Consider the following 22,804-nt stretch of genomic DNA (forward strand, 5'->3'; position numbering starts at 1 on the left):
CATCCGATCCAAACAAATCATTTAGGAGGAAAAAGTTATTAAAAGATGAGGGGTAAGGTCAGGGTATAAAAGACAAACATTCATACCATCCTTAATGTGTCATAAAGTTGTCGGGTGGAGCCCCGTTTCATATCGCGATCCGTCCATGCGCGGCGGAATGCATTAACAACACGAGGTTTCTTCACATGCTCTGCCTGAAGTCTACGCCACCGCGACTGCGCACGCAACCGACCCGCAAGAAGCGAAGAGGCGTCACTTGTCCCGTCCGTCTCCCGCTGCCTCTGCTCCGCAGCCACCGAAACATCTTTGATGAGGCGAGAGGCACTACCGTCGACATTTCTACTATCTGGTATCAGTGCAAACACAGGTTCCCTGATGCTCACCACCCGGCTCAAAATACCCACAACAAGTGAAATGGCAGCAATACCGATACTTACACCCCATTGCTTGATCGAAAGGGGACGGACACCCATAAAGTCGTTAAAGGTGCAGATGGCCAACACTTGAAACGCAATGCACGAACCGACGACAACAATAAAAAATACCGACCGACCCATCCCTTCAAACACATTAAGTTCTCGGTACAATTTGCGACAATTTAACATGTGGAATATAGTGCCGAAAACAAAAACGTTGAATAGAAATGTTCGGTGCAAATGCTTGCCATTCTCATCCTCCCCAAAATACTTTCCACCAAACGTGAGCACAGAAAAGAAAGCAGTTAGCTGAACTGTGGCAACGGAAAAAATTGTGAACCACATTCGACGTGAGACAAGGGGAGCTCGGGGGGAAGACGGACCACGATTTAAGCAATCCTCTGTCGGTTGCTCCGTTGCGAGAGCGAGCGCCGCAAGTGTGTCCATAAGAAGATTTACCCATAACAGCTGTACAGTCGTTAACGGTGAAGACTTACCCTCCCTCACGAGGGTACCTACAACAGTTACTAGAAAAGAAACAACGTTCACGGTTAATTGCAGCTGCAGGAACTTGCGGATGTTGTCATTCACAGTCCGCCCCCAAACAACGGCACGCTGGACAGAACGGAAGTTGTCGTCTAAAAGCACAATATCACCGGACTTCACCGCTATATCCGTGCCACTGCGCATCACAAAACCCACATTTGCAAGACGCAGCGCAGGGGCGTCATTTGTCCCATCACCAGTCACAGCAACGACCTCACCACGGAGCATCAGCATCAGTACGAGCAGTTGCTTGTCCAGAGGCTGCGAACGCCCCATCACCATCATCCGGTCAAGAACAGGCCAGAACTTCTCCATGTTCGCCTCGTCACCATAAGTGTCATACACAAGGTTGCGGAAGTCCTTCCCAGTGAGCGCAAGATCACCACGCAGTCGATTGTAAATTCCACATTGCCGAGAAATTGCAACGGCTGTGTCGAGATTGTCACCCGTACACATCCTCACTGTCACTCCCGCACGCTGGCACATTCGCACAGCATCCACAACCTCTGGACGAAGCGGGTCCTGGATGCCTAATAGTGCAAGCCACACAAATGGTCCCTCGGGTTCCTCCTCGGGAACCGCACCGTCCGTACCGATACGCCCGTATGCCACGCCGATTGTGCGATTTGCGTCCCCCGCTATTGACCGTATCTGCTCAGTGATCATCTCAGTTACCTCCTCCGTCAGCGGCTCCTCACGACCCTCTGACGACAAGTATCGGTTGCACATGCCAAGCACACGATCAGAGCCCCCTTTCACGTACTGCATCACAACTCCATCCGCACCTGCAACCACAGCAGTCATAAACTTCCGTTCGCTCGTAAAAGGAAAGATGGCAAAGCCACGGCTGCGGTTTGTCATGCGTAACTTCTGGTGTGGAAGCTCCTTGTCATTACAACTACCCGGTACCGATATCAACACGCGATCCACAAAATCCAATATCGCTTGGTCAGTTTTGTTGCCCTTGTCGGTACGCCACGTCCATCGAGACAGTAAGTCAGACTCAGCTCCCACATTACCTGGTAAAAGCTCCTTCTCACTCGAACTATTCAGTGCAAGACCAAGCATTAGTAACGACTGTGCATCACTAGACACACCCTCCAGATTAACCGTGGACGAGGGATCTCCGGGATTCGAGACACGGAACCGCCGCATCCCAATGTAACCTTGTACCACAGTCATACGATTCTGAGTCAGCGTCCCAGTTTTATCACTGCAAATCTGTGTTGCATTGCCCATTGTCTCACAAGCACACAAACGCCTCACCTGATTATTGTCCTTCTGCATCTGGTTCTGTGAGTACGCAAGAGCAATCGTCACCGCCAACGGCAAGCCCTCTGGCACTGCGACGACAACAATCGTCACACAAAGTAGGAGAAAGTTCAGGAACTTCTTCGGGTAAAATTGTTGTTTGTTTGTAGCAATTCGCTCAATTTCGATGATACAAAGTACTATGAAAAGCAGAACGGCGGATATAATTGCAACTCGACCAATAAAAGCGGCCAGCTCATCCAACCGCTCCTGCAAGGGAGTCGCCCTCGGTTCACCGTCGAGACGAGATTCCATTAGCAGCTTTCCACCAAAAGAAGACTCACCGACGGCGCACGCAAGAATGTAAGCATCCTCAGCCGTACTCACAACAGTCCCAGAAAGTAAGATTGGATGTTCGGCGCCTTTCTTTTTCAGATCATTCTCGCCAGTCACACTCGACTCATCAACAACAACACTCAAACCACGTACGTATAAACCATCTACAGGGATAACAAGACCCGGTGACAAGGACACAAGATCACCCACAACAATTTCTGTCACATCCACCGTAACCTTGTGACCATCACGAATGACGGAGATTGGCTGAGCAGAGTTCTCCTCCACAAGAGCACGGAATTTCAACTCCTTGCGGTAATCCTGAATAGACGATGCTGAGGTTACTGCAATCACGGCCATAAGAATGGCGGTGCCCTCTATCCAACCTGTCTTATAGTCAACCTTCTCGTGTCCGGGTTCCGGCACAGTTAACCCGAGGATAAGCGACACACATGCGGCAAGGGTCAAAAGTATGATCATGCGGTCACTCCATGCAGCTTTTAAAATCTTCCAGAATGTCAGCGGAGCCTCCTCAGGAAGCTCATTCCTCCCATACACAGCACGCCGATTCTCTACAGAAAAAGAGTCGATGCCATCTGTTATACTCGTGCCAAGTCGTTCGGCAATACCCTCAACGCCGCCAAGTTCCTCGTATAGGGGCTTTGGATCTTCATTGCAAGTAAATAACTTTTGCAGGACGCTTTTTGTTTCATTGCCATTGTTCTCCGGTGATACTTGTGTCTTATGTTCCTGCGGTGACTCAAGTGGATGCATGTCTTTCCTAGTTTGATAGTATGCGAACTGATCTGTATATCTTTATGAAAATACTTCAGATATTTCTGAGACCCTTCCTTTTCGTAATGTCTTTGCTGAATTTAATCTCTCTGAAGTGATTTCGTCGATTTTTTTGTAATTTTTTTTTCGAGAATCGTGTTTGCCGCTTTTGTTTCCTTTTTTCTTTTTTTTTTTTGTGCAAAGTTCTCTGTTGCTTTACAACAAGTGAATGGCACCACGCGCCCACTGCTCTGAATGTGTATATTTAGATGCTGCTTCGTATGTGCTGTATAGACGGAAGCTACAAATATGCGGTCTAGTGGCCACGTAATACAAAAAATTTAGATAGAAGCAACTAAATCAACAAAAAGAGACCAGTGGAGTCAAATATTAACTGGAGGATTCGCAAGCGATCCGTTCCTCTCGGCTCCGCCAACCCTCCTGCTTTTTGTTTTCTTTCTCCCTTCTTTCGTCTCCGGGCTTCCTATCTTTAAGGTTTCTTTGACCTTTTCGGGTGTACTCTTTCCCTCAATCTTGGAGTTTAACCGAAAAACAGAATGAATAAAAGGAGTGTAAACCAATAAGTGGAAAAGGCGGGCAACGAAAGGTGAACAAGGGGAGACATAAAGGGAGACGATGTAGCGCGTCAGGCAAGTAGATAGAAGTGCCACCTGAAAAAACTTATGAATGTAAAAGCAAAGTGCGCACAACCAGGATATCCATAGTAACAGGAACGATATTGTTAATCCAGTAAAGAGCAGGGCTTCAATAAATATATGCAGACGCACAATAAAAACAGGTTAAACACTTTCCCAACGGGGATGACTTCAACACTTCACAATCCACTTAGGCAACGCCGCACTTACCCAGCGCTTGAAGTTCCACAACACGGCGCTTCAGTTTTACACATTCACCAGCCACGTTTAAAAGTTCCGACTGCAAGTTAGCCATAGACGCACGAAAAACTTGTATCACCTTGCAAAATATTTCATCCCTGCGGTTTCCCTCAGCATGCCATCCGTCAAGAGAGGAAACAAGCACCGTTTCCTGCTTATCAGATTGTGACAACGCTGCACCAACAGCGTCCATCCACTCAACCACTTTAGAAGTAAGAGGCAAAGATGCAGAGTTGCCACACGCCACACCCTCAGCAACTTCATCATGGCTTCGCTGAGCCTCAGCCAATTGTGCCTTCAGTTGCTCCACCTCTTGCTGTAAGGCATGCATGGCCTCCTCCCTAGACTCCATAACTTCACGACATTTTACCTCACTAGCCACAGCAACTTCATCATGGCTTCGCTGAGCCTCAGCCAATTGTGCCTTCAGTTGCTCCACTTCTTGCTGTAAGGCATGCATGGCCTCCTCCCTAGACTCCATAACTTCACGACATTTTACCTCACTAGCCACAGCAACTTCATCATGGCTTCGCTGAGCCTCAGCCAATTGTGCCTTCAGTTGCTCCACCTCTTGCTGTAAGGCATGCATGGCCTCCTCCCTAGACTCCATAACTTCACGACATTTTACCTCACTAGCCACAGCAACTTCATCATGGCTTCGCTGAGCCTCAGCCAATTGTGCCTTCAGTTGCTCCACTTCTTGCTGTAAGGCATGCATGGCCTCCTCCCTAGACTCCATAACTTCACGACATTTTACCTCACTAGCCACAGCAACTTCATCATGGCTTCGCTGAGCCTCAGCCAATTGTGCCTTCAGTTGCTCCACCTCTTGCTGTAAGGCATGCATGGCCTCCTCCCTAGACTCCATAACTTCACGACATTTTACCTCACTAGCCACAGCAACTTCATCATGGCTTCGCTGAGCCTCAGCCAATTGTGCCTTCAGTTGCTCCACCTCTTGCTGTAAGGCATGCATGGCCTCCTCCCTAGACTCCATAACTTCACGACATTTTACCTCACTAGCCACAGCAACTTCATCATGGCTTCGCTGAGCCTCAGCCAATTGTGCCTTCAGTTGCTCCACTTCTTGCTGTAAGGCATGCATGGCCTCCTCCCTAGACTCCATAACTTCACGACATTTTACCTCACTAGCCACAGCAACTTCATCATGGCTTCGCTGAGCCTCAGCCAATTGTGCCTTCAGTTGCTCCACTTCTTGCTGTAAGGCATGCATGGCCTCCTCCCTAGACTGGGTCTCCAGGTCCGAGTCTTGATACCGGGAAAGTTCATTCCGCAGATCCTGAATTGTTTTTCTGTCTTGCTCCACCACAGTTCGCACTCGATCCTGCCACTGCTCGACCTTTTCCTTCACTTCACGATCTATGCTTTCCCTTATGGCTTCGGCACTTGGACCTCCAGAACTTGCAGTGTATTGTTGCGCGGTTATTTGCTGACTTTCTCGGAGGCGCTGAAGTTCGTTTTCCAGTTGATTAATACGGTTTTTATGGTTTTCACGCTCGAGTCTGTCATACTCTCTCAACTCCCTTACTCTCTCCTGAACAGAGGCCTCTAGCACCTTGGCTTGTGCGGCGACGATTCCATCCGACTGTGTGAGCACTGTGCTTCCTGTTTCCCTTAGCGTCTGAAACTCTCTTGTCTTTTCCTCCAACTGCTCACGTAAAGCCGTTATTAATTCCTCACTTCGACTCATATCCTGAGCAAATGTCACGCGCTCCTGCTCTATCTCTTGCTGCAATTGCAACAAGGAGTGTTGGAGCTGCGACACCTCAGTCGTTGTTACTTCGCCTGAATCCACGGCGGCTGCTGGGCACACCTTTTCATTAGACGATTGATTGGTGATGTCCTTCACAAGCTCCTCCAGGTGGGCAATATACTGGGTTTTCTCACGGTTTGTTATGCTTTGTTTCTTGGCAAGTTCAATGAGTTCTTCCCTCGTCATCAATTCCAAGTCGACAGTGCGAGTGCGACGCGGTGCAAGAGGCGCAGACATTCGTGCAAGCAGTTATTTGAGGGGGAAAAAAACAGCAAAATGAAACGTAAAGATCTCTTTGCTAATGCCTTTGGAATGAAAGAACGCGTGGAACCTTTACCAAGCACCGGTACAACTTTAAACACAATCTTTATTGCTAAGGGTTTTCGAGCCTTTAACTGTGCTCGCGAGTGCGTAATCCATTTTACATTACGTCGGACCAGCGGCGGGCGAGAAGCGACGATAACAAATGGGAAAATGCATGCTCTGAGTAGTCCACTTAAAGTGCAGAGGTGTCAACAGGTTCAGTCTCTTCAGGCATTCGGGGGGAAGGAAAGGGAAATTACTCATTAGAACTCAGCAGTCTGTGAAGTACGAAAAAAAAGGGGGCCTTCCTCATCTTTTCTGTGCTTTGCCTCAGCGTTTTCTCGGCAATTAATGCCTAGAAAGTAATTAATGTGGCGTCACACTGTACCACAACCCTAAGACCGTACCACCACTGCCACTGCGCCCTCTCTTAGAGGACCAAGGGTGAAACCACACCCATCACCGTCGCCAATACGCTGCGGTTGGCAGCAGCTGAAGTATTATTACCCTTATCCTTGCGTATGTTGTCCCGGGTTGCATGTACATCACCCTTCCCGGCTGGGATTGCGACAAGAGAGAAACTAACTCTCTCCATTTGCAGCCGGAGGTCGAGCTTCACGAAGGCAGTAAGTGGTCTGCTACCGGGACGAGGACTCGTCGTAACTTCCCTCTGCCCATCATCGGGTAGAGCCAACTGCCGACTGTCACTGACGCGTGACCGCTTATTGGAACGGTACTCCGCACCATCCATGGACTGATGCCCCCCCCAAGGCGACAGCCGCCACAGTGAAGACTCGAGCCTCGGAGTCCAGTTCACCGCCGACGTGCGCCTGTAATAAAACAACAACCCCGTCCCTGGTGTTGCCATCGATGTTGTCGCTACGAGGACCACCACGAAGACTGAAATGGGCACCAGTTAACTGCAATGTTGTGCTCCCAACAGGGTATGACACCTCCACCTTCTTGGAGTGGGCGGCACATTCTGTAGGCGGGGAAGAGAGCTTATTCTTATTCGATGTATCCTTCTTAGATTCGGTGTGACCGGATGCGAAAATATTCTGTGGGGAGGCAATCGTTAACCGTGCCACGACAGTTCGCACCATCCAAACCGTGAAGGAAAACAAAGTGATCAAAGGAAGAACGGAATAGTCACAAGTCTCCGGTACTTCCTCCTCTTTCCCTAACAGTCTTTCTCTCTTTTGCACTTTCAACTTAATCCCTTTCCTCTTTTCTGTCGTCCGTCTACCCTCTCACACTTCAAGCGCCTTCCCTACTCTTGACCCACTATTCTCGTGGAAAGGCAGTAGATAATGGCAGCAGAAGCAGTAGCAAAGGTACGAAATTTGTACGGTGTTCGAATCAAAAGGTAAACACAAGAGGTGAAAATGCAACAGGAGGGCGTCAATGACCTGTACGTACCCCAGCTGGGCCCGGTGCCGGCTAGCTGCACCCTCAGTTATAAAATGTAGACTCATCCTTTTACCTCACTTAGCCAAGACAAAAACGCACCTCTTATACTTAAATTTTCACGTCATGAATCCCTCCCCCACGGCACATCATACATAAACACATGCCACCCGCGTTAGCCAACGTTCAGAATAACCTAATCCGTCACAGTATGGGCAAAAAAAGAAAAGGAAGCGGGAGCCGTCAATCACAGCACCTCTGGGAGAAGTGAAAGGGGGAACACGGTGGAGGAGCAGCGCTCCACTATCCGACATACCCACATGACTATTAGCGCGGGTTAATTTCCCTTCCCTTTCTTCTCCGCGTCGATGCGGCTCCTTTTATTGCCTCCATCGTTACCGTTTGCCTTCCCCTTTGAACTCTTGGGTTTCCCACCGTCTCCTTTGGGTTTCTCTCCCCCTCTTGACCGCCGCGATGCCATCTCCATGCCGTCACTGGAATCCTCTTCCTCCTCATCCCTATCCTCATCGCTGGAGTCTCCCTTGTCGGCGTTATATCGGTCTTCATCACTCTCGAAATACCCAGTTAGGTGGACCGTAGGACCTTCACCACTACAACCCACAGTTGAAGAGGGAACAAGAGTAAAGGAAACCTTCCGCGAGAAAATGTGATGCAGGGGAACGTAATATAATTCTCTGTCCGCGGAAAGGGTGCAAAGGGCTAACCGAGTCGGTAAATCATGGCTCTGCGCGTACAGTGTGACGGCACCTGGCACAATGCTTGTGAGTGAACAGTGCGTCAACACCAAAGAGCTATCTGGTGGCATCGGTGGGGAAATGGCAACCTGGTCGGGCCGGAGCTCCAAGCCAAAGAAGCAGTGAAGCGACATGAACTATCTGTGGATGCCTCTGGATCTAAATTTGTGACAAACAAAAACAAAAGCAAACGTTTTCGTAAATATATTTTTTCTTCTTATATTTACTCCACACTATTATCCTCCAGTGCTTTGACGCGCCCTCGTAGACGATGTAATCTGCGTTGCCACCCACAGGCAATATTTTCAGCGCGTGGTGGTGTTAAACGACAACGGTTGCAAAGAAGCTCTAAGGATTTCGTAGTCACTATCAGCATCATTATTATTTTTAACAATAAAAGGCGGATAAAAAAGAAAAAGCGAAAAGGGGAAAGGGGGAAGAAAAGAAAAATGACATGGCGTCTGATGGTAGAAGCAGACAAACCAAAAGAAGGTACACCGCAGCTTCCAACGGCAGGTTTACATGGCAACGATACAAGCAAAAGTAGCGAAAAGTGCGAGGACTGCAAAGATAGATAACAGTTACTGATACAGCCACAAAAAAAAAAAGCCCTACACTTTCCATCACACACACGAAAACTCCAATTGCATCGATACGCCCTCAAACAGGTGTAAGCAAATGGTAGGCAGTTAACGATAGTAACAATAACAACGATGAATGTTATGACGCCACAGGAGCCATTTCACTGAGCACCATGCACAAAAGCCAGTTCTCCCCCAGTTACAACAACTGGCTCAACACAGTTCAAACGGCACCGGTGAAATGGAACGTGCATACATACATACACATTCCGATAGCGTGAAAGGGAGGTGGAAATGAAGCACACGCGCAAGATGAACAGAAAAAAGTAAAAAAGCTACTTTGCAGGACGGTAAAAGTAGAAACGAACTGTAAGAAGTAAAAAGTAAGCGGACAGCAAAAGATCGAGCAGACGGGTTATGTCATATGTCTGTAGCGTGAATCAAAAAAAAATAATCAAAAAATAAATAGAAATCGCCCCACACATACACACAGTTAAGAACGCTTTCACATTGTTTGGAGTCCACCTATTTGTTTCTCAGTTCACCTCTTGCTGGACGGTATTGGTTAATAGGGACTCAATAAAACTACCAGGCAGAAATGAATAAAAAAGCAAACATGGAGAAGTCGAGGGAGGGAAACAGTACAGACGGCACTGTATTACCAGTTGCATAGGCGCGGTCAGGGAGGAATACGCAAGCAAATGAAGATTCTCACATTTGTGAGTTATAGTTGGGACCACCACCGCCCTCGGGCACCGTCCAGTCGATATTCTGCGTGGGATCCTTGATGTCACACGCTTTGCAGTGTAAACAGTTCTGTGCGTTGATTACCAGCTTTCCGTCCACAAATTCATACACTTTGGCGGGGCAGTACTTCCCCTCTGGGCCATCATAAAGAGAAAGGTTGACGTCAATTGGTACAGAGGCATCATGAAGTTGCAGATGCGCTGGTTGGTCAGCGTTGTGGTCCGTTCCACTCAAGTTGAGATTTGTCAAGAGGTCAAAAGTAATCTCGCCATCAGGCTTGGGGTACTCAATTTGCACGCACGAAGCCGCGGGTTTCAGGCTTTTGTGGTCAGGCTGGTGATGTCGCAGTGTCCACGGCTCCGCGCCGCGTGTGAGAAGGGTTGTTACGCCTGTATACAGCACGCCCAACAGGAAGTGACGGGCGAACGTCTGCCGCACGTTGCGCACCTGATACAACTCTTCGTATAACCAACTTTCCCTAAACCTCTCTTGGTAACTTTTGCAATCGACATGCACTAATTTCTCCCTGCCAGACACAAAAGCGTCGGCGTACACGGCCTCCGCGGCCAACATCCCAGACTTCATGGCCGTGTGCGTGCCTTTTATCTTTGGTAAGTTAAGGAAACCTGCACAGTCGCCAACGAGCACACCGCCAGGAAAGTGTAACTGCGGCAGCGAAACCAAGCCACCTTCAACAAGTGTTCGAGCACCGTAATGAAGCGGCCGACCGCCACGCAGTTGCGATGTTACCAACTCGTGAGTCTTCCACTTCTGAAACTCCATGTAGGGACGAATGTGAGGATTTTTGTAGTCCAAGCCTACAACAAACCCAAGGGAGACCAAACCATCGCCGTAGTGGTAGAGAAAGGACCCACCGTACGTGTTGTCGTGGCCCTTATCTGTGAGTGGCCAACCTATTGTGTGCGAAACAGAACCAGGGCGATGGTTGCCCTCTGGAACCTCCCACACCTCTTTCACTCCAAGACCGTACGTTTGGAAATTCTGCTTCCCACGGAGGTTGAATATTTTCTCTAACTGCTTGGTGCAAGAACCACGGCATCCTTCTGCGAACACGGTTTGCTTGGCCCTAAAAATCATGCCAGGATCGTACCGTTCGGTTTTCTCACCCTTCTTATTGATTCCGACATCGTTAAGCTGTACACCTTCCACTGCCGTCATAGTGCTGTTAAGCACAGGCCGGGCGGCGGCAAACCCCGAATACACCTCCACACCTAACTCCGTTGCTCGTTCAGACAGCCACCTGCACAGTGACCCAAGCGACATGATACGCGCATTGTGGTTTTGCAGTGTGGGTGGTATTATGGGGGACCTAAAGCTGCGTTTCTGGTCACGCAAATAATAAAAGTTGTCGCTCGTTACGGTTGTCAGCGTCGGAAGATCAGTAGCGACTTCCCAATCAGGGATGAGCTCATCCAGCGACCGCATGTTTACGCAGGCACCAGAAATCGTATGCGCCCCAATTTCACTCCCCTTCTCAACAAGAGCGACACGAAAATCATCCCCTGCGACCCCACCGAGTTGCTTTAGTCGAATGGCTGTGGCCAGTCCCGCTGGGCCGCCTCCAACAACAACAACGTCGAACTCCTCAATCACTCGCTCCGCCACGGCGCAAAAACAACAACTTGTTCGACGAAGCATCGGAAAAATATGGTAGCGGCAAAACTACAATGCAAGGAACAGTTAAGGTTACAAAAACAAAGCACCTACACGCAAATATGTTTGCGTGTGTTTGATATTAGCCCAATTAGGGTACCTTCGTTCCCGCCTCCCTTGCCTGAATCTCAACTACCGTTCGTTCACGTCCCTCCAACCCTATTTCTCTCCTTGTCTGCAGTGAGTGCGTACAGAGGGAGGAGAAATAAAGAGGTGGGAAAATTCCAGTTGCACTACGGTCCAATCTTCACCCTTGGCGTTTCCCTGTGGCGAATATGCCGCACAACGCTTACTTGATCTTTTTTTTTTTCAATTTCCCTCCTCCGCAGTATTCTTTGTATGTATAAACTCCTTTCTTTCAAACCTCAAATCTGCTTGACAGGAAGAAAGAGGCACGTTACAGGCAGGGACAGGAGCTCCAAACGAGTTACCTCTTCAGCACCACATAGAAAAGCGCATACATACAAGCACACACAGCGTCGAACTAAGCGAACAAATGCTGAGTCACATGAATGAATAAGTGGAAAAATATTCGACATGTACAGCAAAAACAGTTAGGAAAAGGCGTATATCCAAGCAACAACAAAGAAAAAACAATACACCAGCAGAATGATGCAAAGAAGACGAGTATCCGCGGAGCATTGCCGTAGCTTCCACGCGGTAACGGTACAACCTACAGTAGGGAGGGCGCCTGATGACATCAAAAGGTGAATATGTGCAAGGAAATGCCCCGCACAATGTAACACTTAAAAAATGTAAATCCCACGCACACACACACACACACACACACTCCTCTAACCATCCACTTCGGTAAGACGCCAAGCTACCACTTCAAACAAGAAAGAGAGGAAGAAGATTTCAAAAATACCGCTCGAAATTCTTTGGGAAAAAAACGAATAAACACATATATGGATACTTGTACATTCCAACCTCCCCCGCACACGTGGCATCATTTCCGCGTTGGCGCGCACAGTCTCTTACCGCACCACCACACCACCGCTACCGTCGGCAGCACCAACGATGACACGCCATATTAAACTTACCCGGACACCTTTTACTCTTGATTTCACTTTGGTGTTCGCTTTAACATATTCAGTGTCGTCATTTATTTCCATACTCGCATCTTTTGGCTTCCACTTCGTTCACCCGCTGCTAACACCACCCAGTCCTATGAATATGTGTAAACACGGCAGCGAAAACAGCAGTTGGTCCTCATGCACCGTGATGCCTTAGTAGTAGGCACATGAACAACAGCGTCGCACAAAACACAAGAACGCAGTCATCCCACTTCCACCCACCCGCGCTTTTGAGGGTTATTTCCGCATGTAACTCCCCTCGCAGTGCCAGTCCCTCCGTGGAAGCACCTTCAACATCCGCAACTCGCATAACATCGTCGTTGTACTTCGCGTTCGGCATCGGTAGCCGCAGCAAGCTGCTCAGTCCGTACGGCTGCCGGCAGAAATATAGCCACCACCACTGGAAGTTCAGTGACAGGCGTGCGAACCACACCGCATAAAAGCCCAAGCCACCATCTACATCTCTAACGTGGTCGTAGAAACGTTTCGCCAAGTACAAACGCCTCTCTAGCATAATGAGAGGATCTGTTGCAAGTCCCTTGAGCTCTTGAGGGTCCACCGAGTCGTCGGGGTCAAGTGCCGTGTTGGTAATTATGCTCACAAACGCATCCCACACCCCCACAGGTTTACGAATGTTGCCGCCCACACCAAGGCCCAACTGATACATGAAGCCCGCACTAAAGAGTGCCTCAGAGTGGCCGGAGCCCGCCGCCGCCTCGTAATGAAGCAGTGCCTTCGCCATATCTACACCAATGAAACGACTTTCACCATTGTAATAAAAATTTCCAAGCTGCAACTCAGAGTCGAAGTTGCCAGAGAGAGCGCTTAGTTGCAAAAGTCGTAACTTCAGCATATTGTATGCTTCCCTTTGCGAGAGGAGCATTTTTCGCTGGGTGTGGCCACCCCCTCTACCAATTTCTCTCATCGACGGTGCGGAACCACGAGCTGTGCCTCGTTGTCGCCTTCCACTTGGATCACGGTACCACTGTAAGTACACCTTTCCTTTCACCTGTTGCTGAACCGCGCGCTCCGGTGGTCGACCGTCCTTTGCAAAGATGCCGTTGAGCAGCTGCCCTTCTTCCTCCTCTTCAATAATCTCGTCACTCAGCATCCGTACGGCTCGGCGCCTAGAGTCGGAGTGGCCGGTCTCAGCAAATGCAAGCCGCTCCAGCAACTGTACGAGTGTACTGTCAGTCGTGGGAGTGAAAGGGGTCTCTTCACCGCGTGGGAAGTACGGTCCATCACTATGCTCGTTAAACATGGAGCCGTGTGCCACCACGCGACTGTAAAGAAGCACAGCCTGCTGGCAGTCACCTTGCATTTGGGCGTGACGGGCGAGTTGCCAGAGCGAAAGGACACTTCCACGCAGCGCCGCAACCTTAAACAATCTAATCGCTACAGCAGGATCTTGTGGCACGCCGCGGCCGTGTAATTTCAAAACACCCAAATTGTACATAGCCTCCGTGTTTCCACGATTCGCACCCTTCCTGAAATACTTCGCCGCGGTTTTAAAATCCGGTTGACGTTTGGCGCCTGCATCCGTTACAGGTTTGTCGTTTTGGTAATAGCCAATCGCGTGCATGTACCCCATACCATTGAGCGAGGTTGGCTCACCCTTCACTGCTCCCTTTGAAAAATACGAAGCGGCAACGGCAAGATCCCGTGCAACACCCTGCTCCACAGCACGATCCCCAGTGGCATACAATTGACCGAGCGCACCATACGCAGCGTCGTCTCCCTTCTCCAATGCTCTAAGAAAGCAACTGCGGGCCCGAAGTCTATCGCGACGCTGTCCATTTCGTCCCTTAAGGTACATGTAGCCAAGCGCAATAATTTTGTCAGTGGCGCCGCCATCTGCTCCATACATCAGCGCATGGACGGTCTCCTCATCGGTGGAAACGTGCCACTTACCTCCAAAAAGCATACGCAACCGTGTTTCACCTATGGAACCAGGCAGCTCACCATACGTCATAGCCACCGCGTCCGCCGCCTCACGGAAATGTGAAACGGCCAGCTGGCAGTTGCGGGGAGCCCCAACACCGTCACGGTACCGGGAGCCAAGAGCCATGTGAGCCTCTGGAATGCTTTCAAGAGCTGCAAACTTGTAGTGCATAATCGCATGGGCATCCGACTGCGGCACTCCAACACCGCTTGCATACATGACCCCCAGCAACCAGTGCAAGCGTCCGTGCCCCATCGCCGCGCCTTTCTTGATCCATGTCAGCGCCTCCGTGAGATTGCTTTCGTCGTAAAGGGCCCGAAGGGCACGGTGGTATATTTTGGAGAGTTCCACACGACTTGCTGGACGTGATGCGTACATGGCGAGGTCAAAAGTTAAATACGTTCCATTAACGGGTTCAATACCTTCCACAGTTTGCTTTGGGTCCGTATCACCCTCCGCCGTGAGGGGTGGCTCAGAAAATTCAGTTAATGAGGAAACGTCGGAGGCGCAGGTACAAAATAGCAGCACCAACAACGCTACCAGCGGATCACACCGTATCCAGCGTCTGACGACCCGTGAAGACAAATCACGCAATGGGCGTCGCATGGCATAGAGTGATAAAAAAAAAAATTGCAAATCAGGGATAACACAAACAATGCTTTCAAATGCCTGTGGGTCCGTCCTTCTCCTGGAAATATAACGAGTAACGATGTCTCCCTGTTTTTTTTGGGGGGGGAACAAGAAATCTAGAGAGGTTGAAATAGCGAGATGAAGGCCGTGTTCTCGCACTTTTCTTCGTAAAACTTGAAGTTGATAGAGGCAAAGGGAACGGAAGAAAAGATAGACGAAAACCAAAAAAAGAGTTAACGAAAAAGTGTCAAAGGAGCCTAGACGCTGCAAAAGCCGCGAGTGATTCAAACAAAGTTATGGAGAGGTCGACATCACCACTCCCCCATCCCCTCCTAATCTCCTTGGGAAGGGGAGTAGAAAGCGAAAACTGTATAGGTGACGAAGCACGTTCCCTGTAGAAATCACGGTACTCACCACCCATTAGCCCATCCATCACCTTCTCATCTACCTCATTCCTCTGAAGTAGTTAACCGACATTAATCATTACCGCCTGTCGTTACCTAGTCCCCACACATCACATTTCCGGGAATATGCCTGTTTCCACGCAAAACCTGTGCACACTATTCTCCACAGTAAGACTCGTCCATTGCTAAGCAGTCCAGTTGCCTAAGCACGCCCTATCAGTTTGCCGTCCAGCAGCACCTTCAAAAGAGCGCCTCCACAGCGGCAGTTTCAGATCGGTCGGCCAGCGTGCACGCCAGTGAAATGCAGACCCTCTTCCCCTCGCCGGATACTGACAGCATTTTATGCACGTCGTCACGACCAACTGGTAAGCGGATTCTTATTTTTCCCGATGAACGCATGTCCGCCTCGTTACTCTCCACAATACCAAAGCAGGTGATGGGAAATCCATCCGGCAAATCCACAAGAGAACGGCAATTTGGGTAGTGAAATGCTTGAGCATCGCAGTTAGTCAACGACTCTGTTTTATGGGAAACCGCCACACCCTGAGCAGGTGAAGAAGAAATAACTCTTATGGAGAAGGCTACGACACTGTGCGCCAACGCAGCACAGACAAAGTCAACCGTTAGATCAGAGGCGTCCGCCACATCCGTAAACACCAACGACTCAAAATGACTCAACTCCCCTGTAAACAACGTCGTCGTTCGCCGCCCGCCCACTATGATTGGTTCCTCCCCCTTGTAAAGTTCCGAAACTTGTTGCTTCACATGTCTCAACCTAGTGGCTTCGTAATACTCAAAGATAGGCGCCAAGTATCGCCCCCACATACCCCTACGAATTGCGGACGCCTTTGGCTGCATGCTTTTCCGTAACAATCCTTCGTCCCTAACCACCTGAACGGTGTGAACCGTACCACTCCACTTGGGCAATGAAGAAGACTTTGTTGCCTCAGCCGAGGTGCTGCTGCGCTTCGGCCGAAAATCATGAGCATGTGGAAGGAGACCAAGGATTCTACTACTCGGCAGGCTGTCCGCGCCGGCAGCACCGCAGGCAATGCCGTCTTGCTTGTGCACAAGAAACCTCTTATTCACGACACTGGCATTGAGGCCTTTGATAGGATCCACTAACTCCGTGGCAAATCGTGCCCACTGCTCCTCCTGCCTCTTTGCAAGGTGAATGATGTGTGTGGGTTGCAGCCGCCGCACCGCCTCAACAGTCATGCGTCTTCCGGTGCTTAAGACCCAACCATGTGTATTAACGATGATAGGGTACCGCTTCCGCAACTGTTCGGCGACGCCGCAAATACGCGTCAGCGCTGTAGCGCCAGCGACCGGACAGCGAAGCCGCGTACCACCAACGTAATACCCCCTCACAAAATCAACACCATCACTTTCGTGGGGTGCTAGAAGGGGTTTGCTAACACAATAGAGCGACAGAACACCAGGTGGTCCAAACTCCGGCTGCCCGATGTCGAGCTCAAGCCAATAACAAACACCGTGCTGTGATAGAAGCGCGTTCGCGAGAAAACGACAAAGTGTTGACTTACCGATACCCTTCGATCCAAGAACGACGACAGCTCCTGAACCGTGCCTCACTACAGCCGGCACCACATCAGGAAGCAGCGCTGCGTCAACGCCCGGAACAGGTTGTCGAGCGAGAAAGAGTGGGACTTCAACAAATGAATCAGAGTGAAGTTTCCCCCTGTGCCTACCTCCTCCATTTTCCCGCTTGCTAGAACTTGTGTCTCTTGGCACAAGATAGCGGCGCCGAGTTGGTGCCTTCTCGTGGGATTTGTAGGGCTGAACAACGAGCACAACACAGGAGTTATCGGCAGCATGACGGCCTTCTTGCACTCTTGCGACGCTCGCCTCGACCCAATCCCAGTCAACTGTGCCGAACATTTCTAAGTCATCTGCTTCACAATCCCTTTCGGAAGCAGTATCACCAGCTGCTGTCGGCTCTCCGATGCCCATAAACCGACAAAAAGACGCTGACGCTGGTGGGGCAACCACAACGCAGTCATCGGCCGCCGGCAGATGCAGCTGCCGCTTAGGAACCGGTAGCGACTCCGATGCAGCACTTTTGCTCTTGAGAGGCCGTACGGGCATCACGACAACCTTTTGTGAATCACTCAGAAGAGTAATATGCTTCCTACCCAAGAAGAAGCCCCCCACGGTGATCTCGCCGATCCCAAACCCGATGATACAACATGGTCCTTGAACAGTTATAGAGTTCCTCACGTGCAGAAGTGTGTGGTGACACGGTGCAGCAGCAGCCCGATTAATATGCATCTCAAACAGCACTCCACCGTAGCGCTGGCAGCGGCCTGTGGATACGGCAGCCCCAGCGGCAGTTTCATTACCAACGCCAATTTCTGTGCCCTCATCTGCAATGTGCTGGTTCCCTGGAGATCGTGCACCTTCCTGCAGGCGCCGCTGCTGTTGGAAACCAAAGCCCCGCTTCACCGACATAACTTTTACCGTTCCCCCGTTCGCCTCAGCACAACAGTCGCCGAAATTGACCCCTGAATCGGCAATCTTCCTTTCCTCTTCGGATTCTTCGGATTCTTCGTATTCCTCGGATTCTTCAGTCTCTTCATCAAGAAGACCACTCACAGGTGGAAGATCCTCGCTATCGTACCCGGAGAAGTGCCGGTCGATATTCCGTATCTCTCTCGCGGCAGATGCGCTGCGCCCAACAGCATTACCGGTGAGAGTACGGCAACCTTCATCATCAAACGATGACGTCTCGGAGGGGTTTGAATCGCTGCTGTCACTTCCCACGGAACCAAAACGAATGACGTCTCCGCCGTCGGCAAACAAACCAAGCGGTCCGCTTGTGCTGGTCATATTCTTCACATTGCGCTGCGCACGCCGTAACTGCTGTCGTTGCTCCGCTGTGTGACGTGGGAGTCGGCCCACCGAAATCAAAGGTTTTTTGACTCCACTGAAGTCCCGTTCATCAGCAACCTCTGTGCAATACTTGAGTGCGGAAAACTTTCGCCGCCTGATCACGTCAGTGGCATCGTCCCCCACAGCAGGGTTCTGCTGCTCGGCAACGTTATCCCTCGCCAGCGCGGCCTGAGCCTCAATGCGGGCAAGCGCCTTGTCCGGTATCTTAAAGCGTTTTAACGGCGGCCCCACATCCGCTTCGTCACCGACGTCACGTCTGTCGCCTTTTCCTTCGTGTTGGTTTCCCAAGTCTGCTGCTATGGCGTCGGCAGAAACACTCCAAGAGCATATATTAACAGCTGGAAAATCGGTGCCATCGCGGGCCTTTTTTTCTTCCCCCTCCCCAACATCAACCTCCGTGATGCCTGCTGTTAACGGTTGTCGCCTTCGTCGCATATGACAAACTGCGTGGGGGCTGCGGGTCCTTTGAAAAGTAGATTACGAAGGTAAAGCAAAAAATTGAAGAAAGATGAAGAACAAAGTGCCAGCCACCTGTTGCGTAGTGCATCACGGGCTGATTTGCATCCCTCTCCTGCGTGAAGCGAGCAAATCATATGCATGAAAAGGGTTCACATCGGCATGTTTATTTGCAAATGTATGTGGACGTGACTTTCTCACCTCTCCCCCATTGAAGAGGCTATACGATCGCAGGGGTCTGAGGGCGGGGGGAAAGCGAGGGTGAAAAGATCCTAAACGATCTCATTCAACTCCACCAATATTCCTAGAAAAACCAAACCGAATACGACAAAAGTGCCATGTTCACCTCCGATCGTTCACTATTTTTTTTCATATTCCGTCCCCAATAGCCCCCCCCCACTGCCCACAAGCTTCCACTACCTTCACAATTATCTTAGCTTCCCGTGCTTGTTATTCGCGTTAAACTTTTTACCATTTATTATTGTACTTCCTCAGTTCGGACTAGCGTCTGCGCCACTCTCAGGGAGGTTTAAGTATATAAAGGGTGAACAAAAAGAGGCAAGCGAAGAGGAGGCCGCTTCCCCGTCTAATAACCTCGCCGGTGCGGCCTTCACTGGCACAACCCACCTGGTTTTCTCCATCCATACTCGCCGCCCTTAGCAACGCCTTTTCAGTCCTCCTTTTTCCAATAGGCCGCTCGCCGCCTTCATTTGGAATGTACGCCACCCTACGCTAGTTCGTAAAGGGGTATCTTCACTCTCTGTATGCACTTCAACTACCAGAAGTGAAGCCCCCATGGAGCTTTCATACGGGTACTTCACACAACATGCCGGCGCTGGCCCACCGTCACCTTTTGATTGAGTTATCACCGTGTCTCTTCCCCTTCAACAATGGAAGCGAATCAAATAAGAAAGTAGCAGGGGAAGCACACGGTGGTACCCTTCCCCCTCTACACGCTTCTCGTGTCTTTCGCCTGAAGTTTGACAGTGCGTAGCGCTACTCCTCAGCAGACCCCTTTGATTCAGCGAAGGTTACTCGCTTTCCACCACTTTGCCTTCCCTTTGCACCACACCTTCCATCCGACTTCCCGCCAGCTGCCACCGCAGTCGCGACAGCAGTTCTCTCAGCTCGTGCAATCAACTGGCGCTTTTGCTCCTCAAGTACGCGGGCAAAAGAGTCCCGTGTCTTCTTTGATTGTGTTTCCCGTCGGTTTTGGCGGTTTACCATCCGTTGAAGCATCCGCTGTTGTGTTGCTTTGGCTTGCGCAACGCGCTCTCTCAGCGTTGCTTTGGCGGCCCTTCCCGCTGCTTTTGCCAGCTCGAGAGCCTTCTTCTGCTCCTCTTCAAGAGCACTGTCAGGTCCCTTCCGCTTCTTCTTCACGATGTTATTGTTACTGATTTGCTCTTCCCGCTGCGATGGCCGCTGCTGCTGCAACTTACCAGCCTTCTGCAGAGGACTGGTCTCAACTACTTCACGTGCCCTCTTTGTACACCTCCCCTCCCTATTGCGTGCGCCCTCCGCCTTCCCCTTCTCTCCAGCTGTCTCATCGGCTCCGTCATCTTCCACGTCCTCTGCTTGTTGTCGGACTTCTCGCTTTTTTCCACCAGAGACTCGAAGGGCATTATTCTCATCAATCTTTCGTCTCTTGTCATCCCCATCCGCATCCTTTAGCTCACCGTTGCCAAGCAACGCTCTCCTGCTCCGTACCTTCAGTTCTCCATCTTCACCCATACGAAACCGTAGTGTCTTTTGCTTTTGTATGGACTCCAACATCGCATCCCGCTCCTGTCGAAGAGATGATGGTATTTCACCAACAATAGGGAGAACGCACCGAAGGACACCACAATCAAACTCATACTCTGCCTGCGCCGGGTCTACGCATATTCCCTCTGGCATGGGAAGCACAAGACGATACTTCTTGGTGTGCTTACAGGTGTCCACAACAAGGGCCGTAGCGGTCGTCCCACTCACGTCAATATGCTGCGGTGGCACGTGATGAAGGGCTACACCCACAAGAAACTGCTTTCTTTTGTGATGCACCTCCACGCTATGTGCTGGCTCCTCCACGCGGGATGAAGAAGATAGCAACGGCTTCTGCCGACTTACGGCGGCGGCATTAGAAAGTTGGCTAGAGGTGATAGCAGTGTCCCGCTTCGCCCCGCCGTTCTCTGGGGCCGCGGCGCCACTCTCAATCCGTGTGTCACTGAGCAAACGCTGCCGGACTTCTGCAGCCTCCTCTGGGAGAATAATGGCACCCTGACGTTTCACTGAGTGGCCACCAGTAACCGGCTTGGATGAAATGTTCTCTCTGTCAGTACCATCCGTCTGTTGCCTCTTCTTCCCCTTCAGCTTCAGCCGCCGCTCCTTTGCAGCAACCTCTTTACGAGCCGTGCGCGCCTGCTTGGCAATTTTGCGTAGCTCCGCCTCCTCCTTCTTAGCCTTTGATGTGACGGCCATTTCCGGTACACCGCTACGTCTTCCCTTGAGTTCAACTTCGGAATGAAAAGGGGAAGATATCTCTAACATCAGATATAATAGAACGAACAACAATTTACCGTGCAAACCTTTACAGTCGGTTAGTGAAATGTTTGAGCAACGTGGTAGTACACTCAAATGGAATACAAGGGCAACGGTGGGTCCAAAAGGGAAGAAAAATGAAAGTTCACTGTCGCATTCTAAAACCATTAACTTGAACCACCCAAATCTCTCTCCACTTCAGGAGTCGGACTGCGGCTATGCTGCCGACATTCTCACTTGCGCTCACATGAATGCGTATCGAGTGGTAAGAAAATGCAGACGCGTTAACGGCCGGAGTAAGCAACAAGAACAACCAACTGCGTCCATGTGTGTATGCAAATGAAAAGAGAGGAGGAAAAAAAAAAAGCAAAGTGAGAAGCAATTGACGGTAATGATGATCGCACAGCGGCGAAGGAAATATATACTTTCATACATACATATACAAGGTGACTCTGCTCGAAACCGACAGCCGAGTCAAAGAGGCACCAAAAGGGTCCCCACAACATGCACACGAAGGCAAATACAGTGAGAAGAAAAAAGAAAGAAAGAAAGTATGGAACGCAAAGCAGCTGCCGTCGGGCCGACAAGGATAGGAAGGGGAAAGATGGAAGCAAAAGAAAGCAAGATGCAAAAAAACAAAGGGAGTATCATATGTTTATTCATTCCCTTACACTTTCTCTCTTTTAGATATCTTTCCCAAACGTTCCTACGTTTCCCCCAACCTTCAACGTCGTTGTTTTCGTTTCTGTTGCTTTCATTTCTGTTTTGTGTGTGTCTGTGTGTTACATGGGTTCCACAATCTCACACGTTGAACCAACAACGCAGTGAAAGTCTAAAAGAAGGCAGTTTTAAACCCATGTACTTTCTCTCTACACTCTGTCATAAAAGTCAGAATACTCCCTTTATGTGAGCGGAGCAAAAAAAAAAAAGAGAAAAGGGTTAGAGGGGCACATAGAACCACTTAGTTTCTGAATAAACAATAACCGATCCCAGAAACGAGCAGCAACCAAAACAAAAACAGGAGGGTCCGGTGTGGAAAAGGGAGTGGGCACGGCTTCACATACAAATATACATCAAAACATATACCAACACATCATATACAGCGCATGGTCGACTGTCTGTCCTCGATGTCCAAAGAAACGACAGCCACCAACAATGTTAAAGAAAATTAACGTTTAGTTCGATCACCACGCCACGTGCACACATACATATCCCTTTCCACTCCCCTCCTCCGTTACTTCCTTTTTTTTTCTCCCTTCCGTTGTCTCCACGAGTACTTAACAGGAACACCAACACTAAGCCTCCAGGGGGTGATTCGTCCTCTCCAAACGCACACACAATGAAATTGCCTCTTCCGAGTTAATCAGGACAAAAAGAGGTGATCAAGTTAAAGAAGAAGCAATAATTAC

The 22,804-nt window shown here is 50.0% G+C and overlaps 7 protein-coding genes and 1 pseudogene across 7 annotated transcripts, besides 2 other annotated features; all 8 read right to left on the reverse strand.

Annotated features, from left to right (window-relative positions):
• Positions 1–22,804: part of a sequence feature (sequence corresponds to BAC RPCI93-29O4) that runs on past both edges of the window.
• Tb927.8.1200 (vacuolar-type Ca2+-ATPase 2) lies at positions 81–3,323 on the reverse strand (the record flags this gene model as incomplete). The annotated part of the gene is made up of 1 exon (XM_841864.1): positions 81–3,323. One exon carries the CDS (start codon positions 3,321–3,323, stop codon positions 81–83), a length of 3,243 nt encoding a protein of 1,080 aa, XP_846957.1.
• Positions 4,170–6,230, reverse strand: Tb927.8.1210 (hypothetical protein, conserved; the record flags this gene model as incomplete). The annotated part of the gene is made up of 1 exon (XM_841865.1): positions 4,170–6,230. The coding sequence occupies one exon, from the start codon at positions 6,228–6,230 to the stop codon at positions 4,170–4,172; it is 2,061 nt and encodes a 686-aa protein (XP_846958.1).
• Positions 6,725–7,399, reverse strand: Tb927.8.1220 (annotated as a pseudogene).
• On the reverse strand, positions 8,041–8,592 carry Tb927.8.1230 (hypothetical protein, conserved; the record flags this gene model as incomplete). Its single annotated transcript, XM_841866.1, has 1 exon — positions 8,041–8,592. One exon carries the CDS (start codon positions 8,590–8,592, stop codon positions 8,041–8,043), a length of 552 nt encoding a protein of 183 aa, XP_846959.1.
• Positions 9,751–11,445, reverse strand: Tb927.8.1240 (electron transfer flavoprotein-ubiquinone oxidoreductase, putative; the record flags this gene model as incomplete). Its single annotated transcript, XM_841867.1, has 1 exon — positions 9,751–11,445. The coding sequence occupies one exon, from the start codon at positions 11,443–11,445 to the stop codon at positions 9,751–9,753; it is 1,695 nt and encodes a 564-aa protein (XP_846960.1).
• Positions 12,224–12,250: a microsatellite.
• Positions 12,673–15,084, reverse strand: Tb927.8.1250 (hypothetical protein, conserved; the record flags this gene model as incomplete). The annotated part of the gene is made up of 1 exon (XM_841868.1): positions 12,673–15,084. The coding sequence occupies one exon, from the start codon at positions 15,082–15,084 to the stop codon at positions 12,673–12,675; it is 2,412 nt and encodes an 803-aa protein (XP_846961.1).
• Positions 15,753–18,857, reverse strand: Tb927.8.1260 (hypothetical protein, conserved; the record flags this gene model as incomplete). The annotated part of the gene is made up of 1 exon (XM_841869.1): positions 15,753–18,857. One exon carries the CDS (start codon positions 18,855–18,857, stop codon positions 15,753–15,755), a length of 3,105 nt encoding a protein of 1,034 aa, XP_846962.1.
• Positions 19,875–21,563, reverse strand: Tb927.8.1270 (hypothetical protein, conserved; the record flags this gene model as incomplete). Its single annotated transcript, XM_841870.1, has 1 exon — positions 19,875–21,563. The coding sequence occupies one exon, from the start codon at positions 21,561–21,563 to the stop codon at positions 19,875–19,877; it is 1,689 nt and encodes a 562-aa protein (XP_846963.1).

Source organism: Trypanosoma brucei, chromosome 8, assembly GCF_000002445.2.
Source record: "Trypanosoma brucei brucei TREU927 chromosome 8, complete sequence".
NCBI classification, from domain to species: Eukaryota; Euglenozoa; class Kinetoplastea; order Trypanosomatida; family Trypanosomatidae; genus Trypanosoma; species Trypanosoma brucei.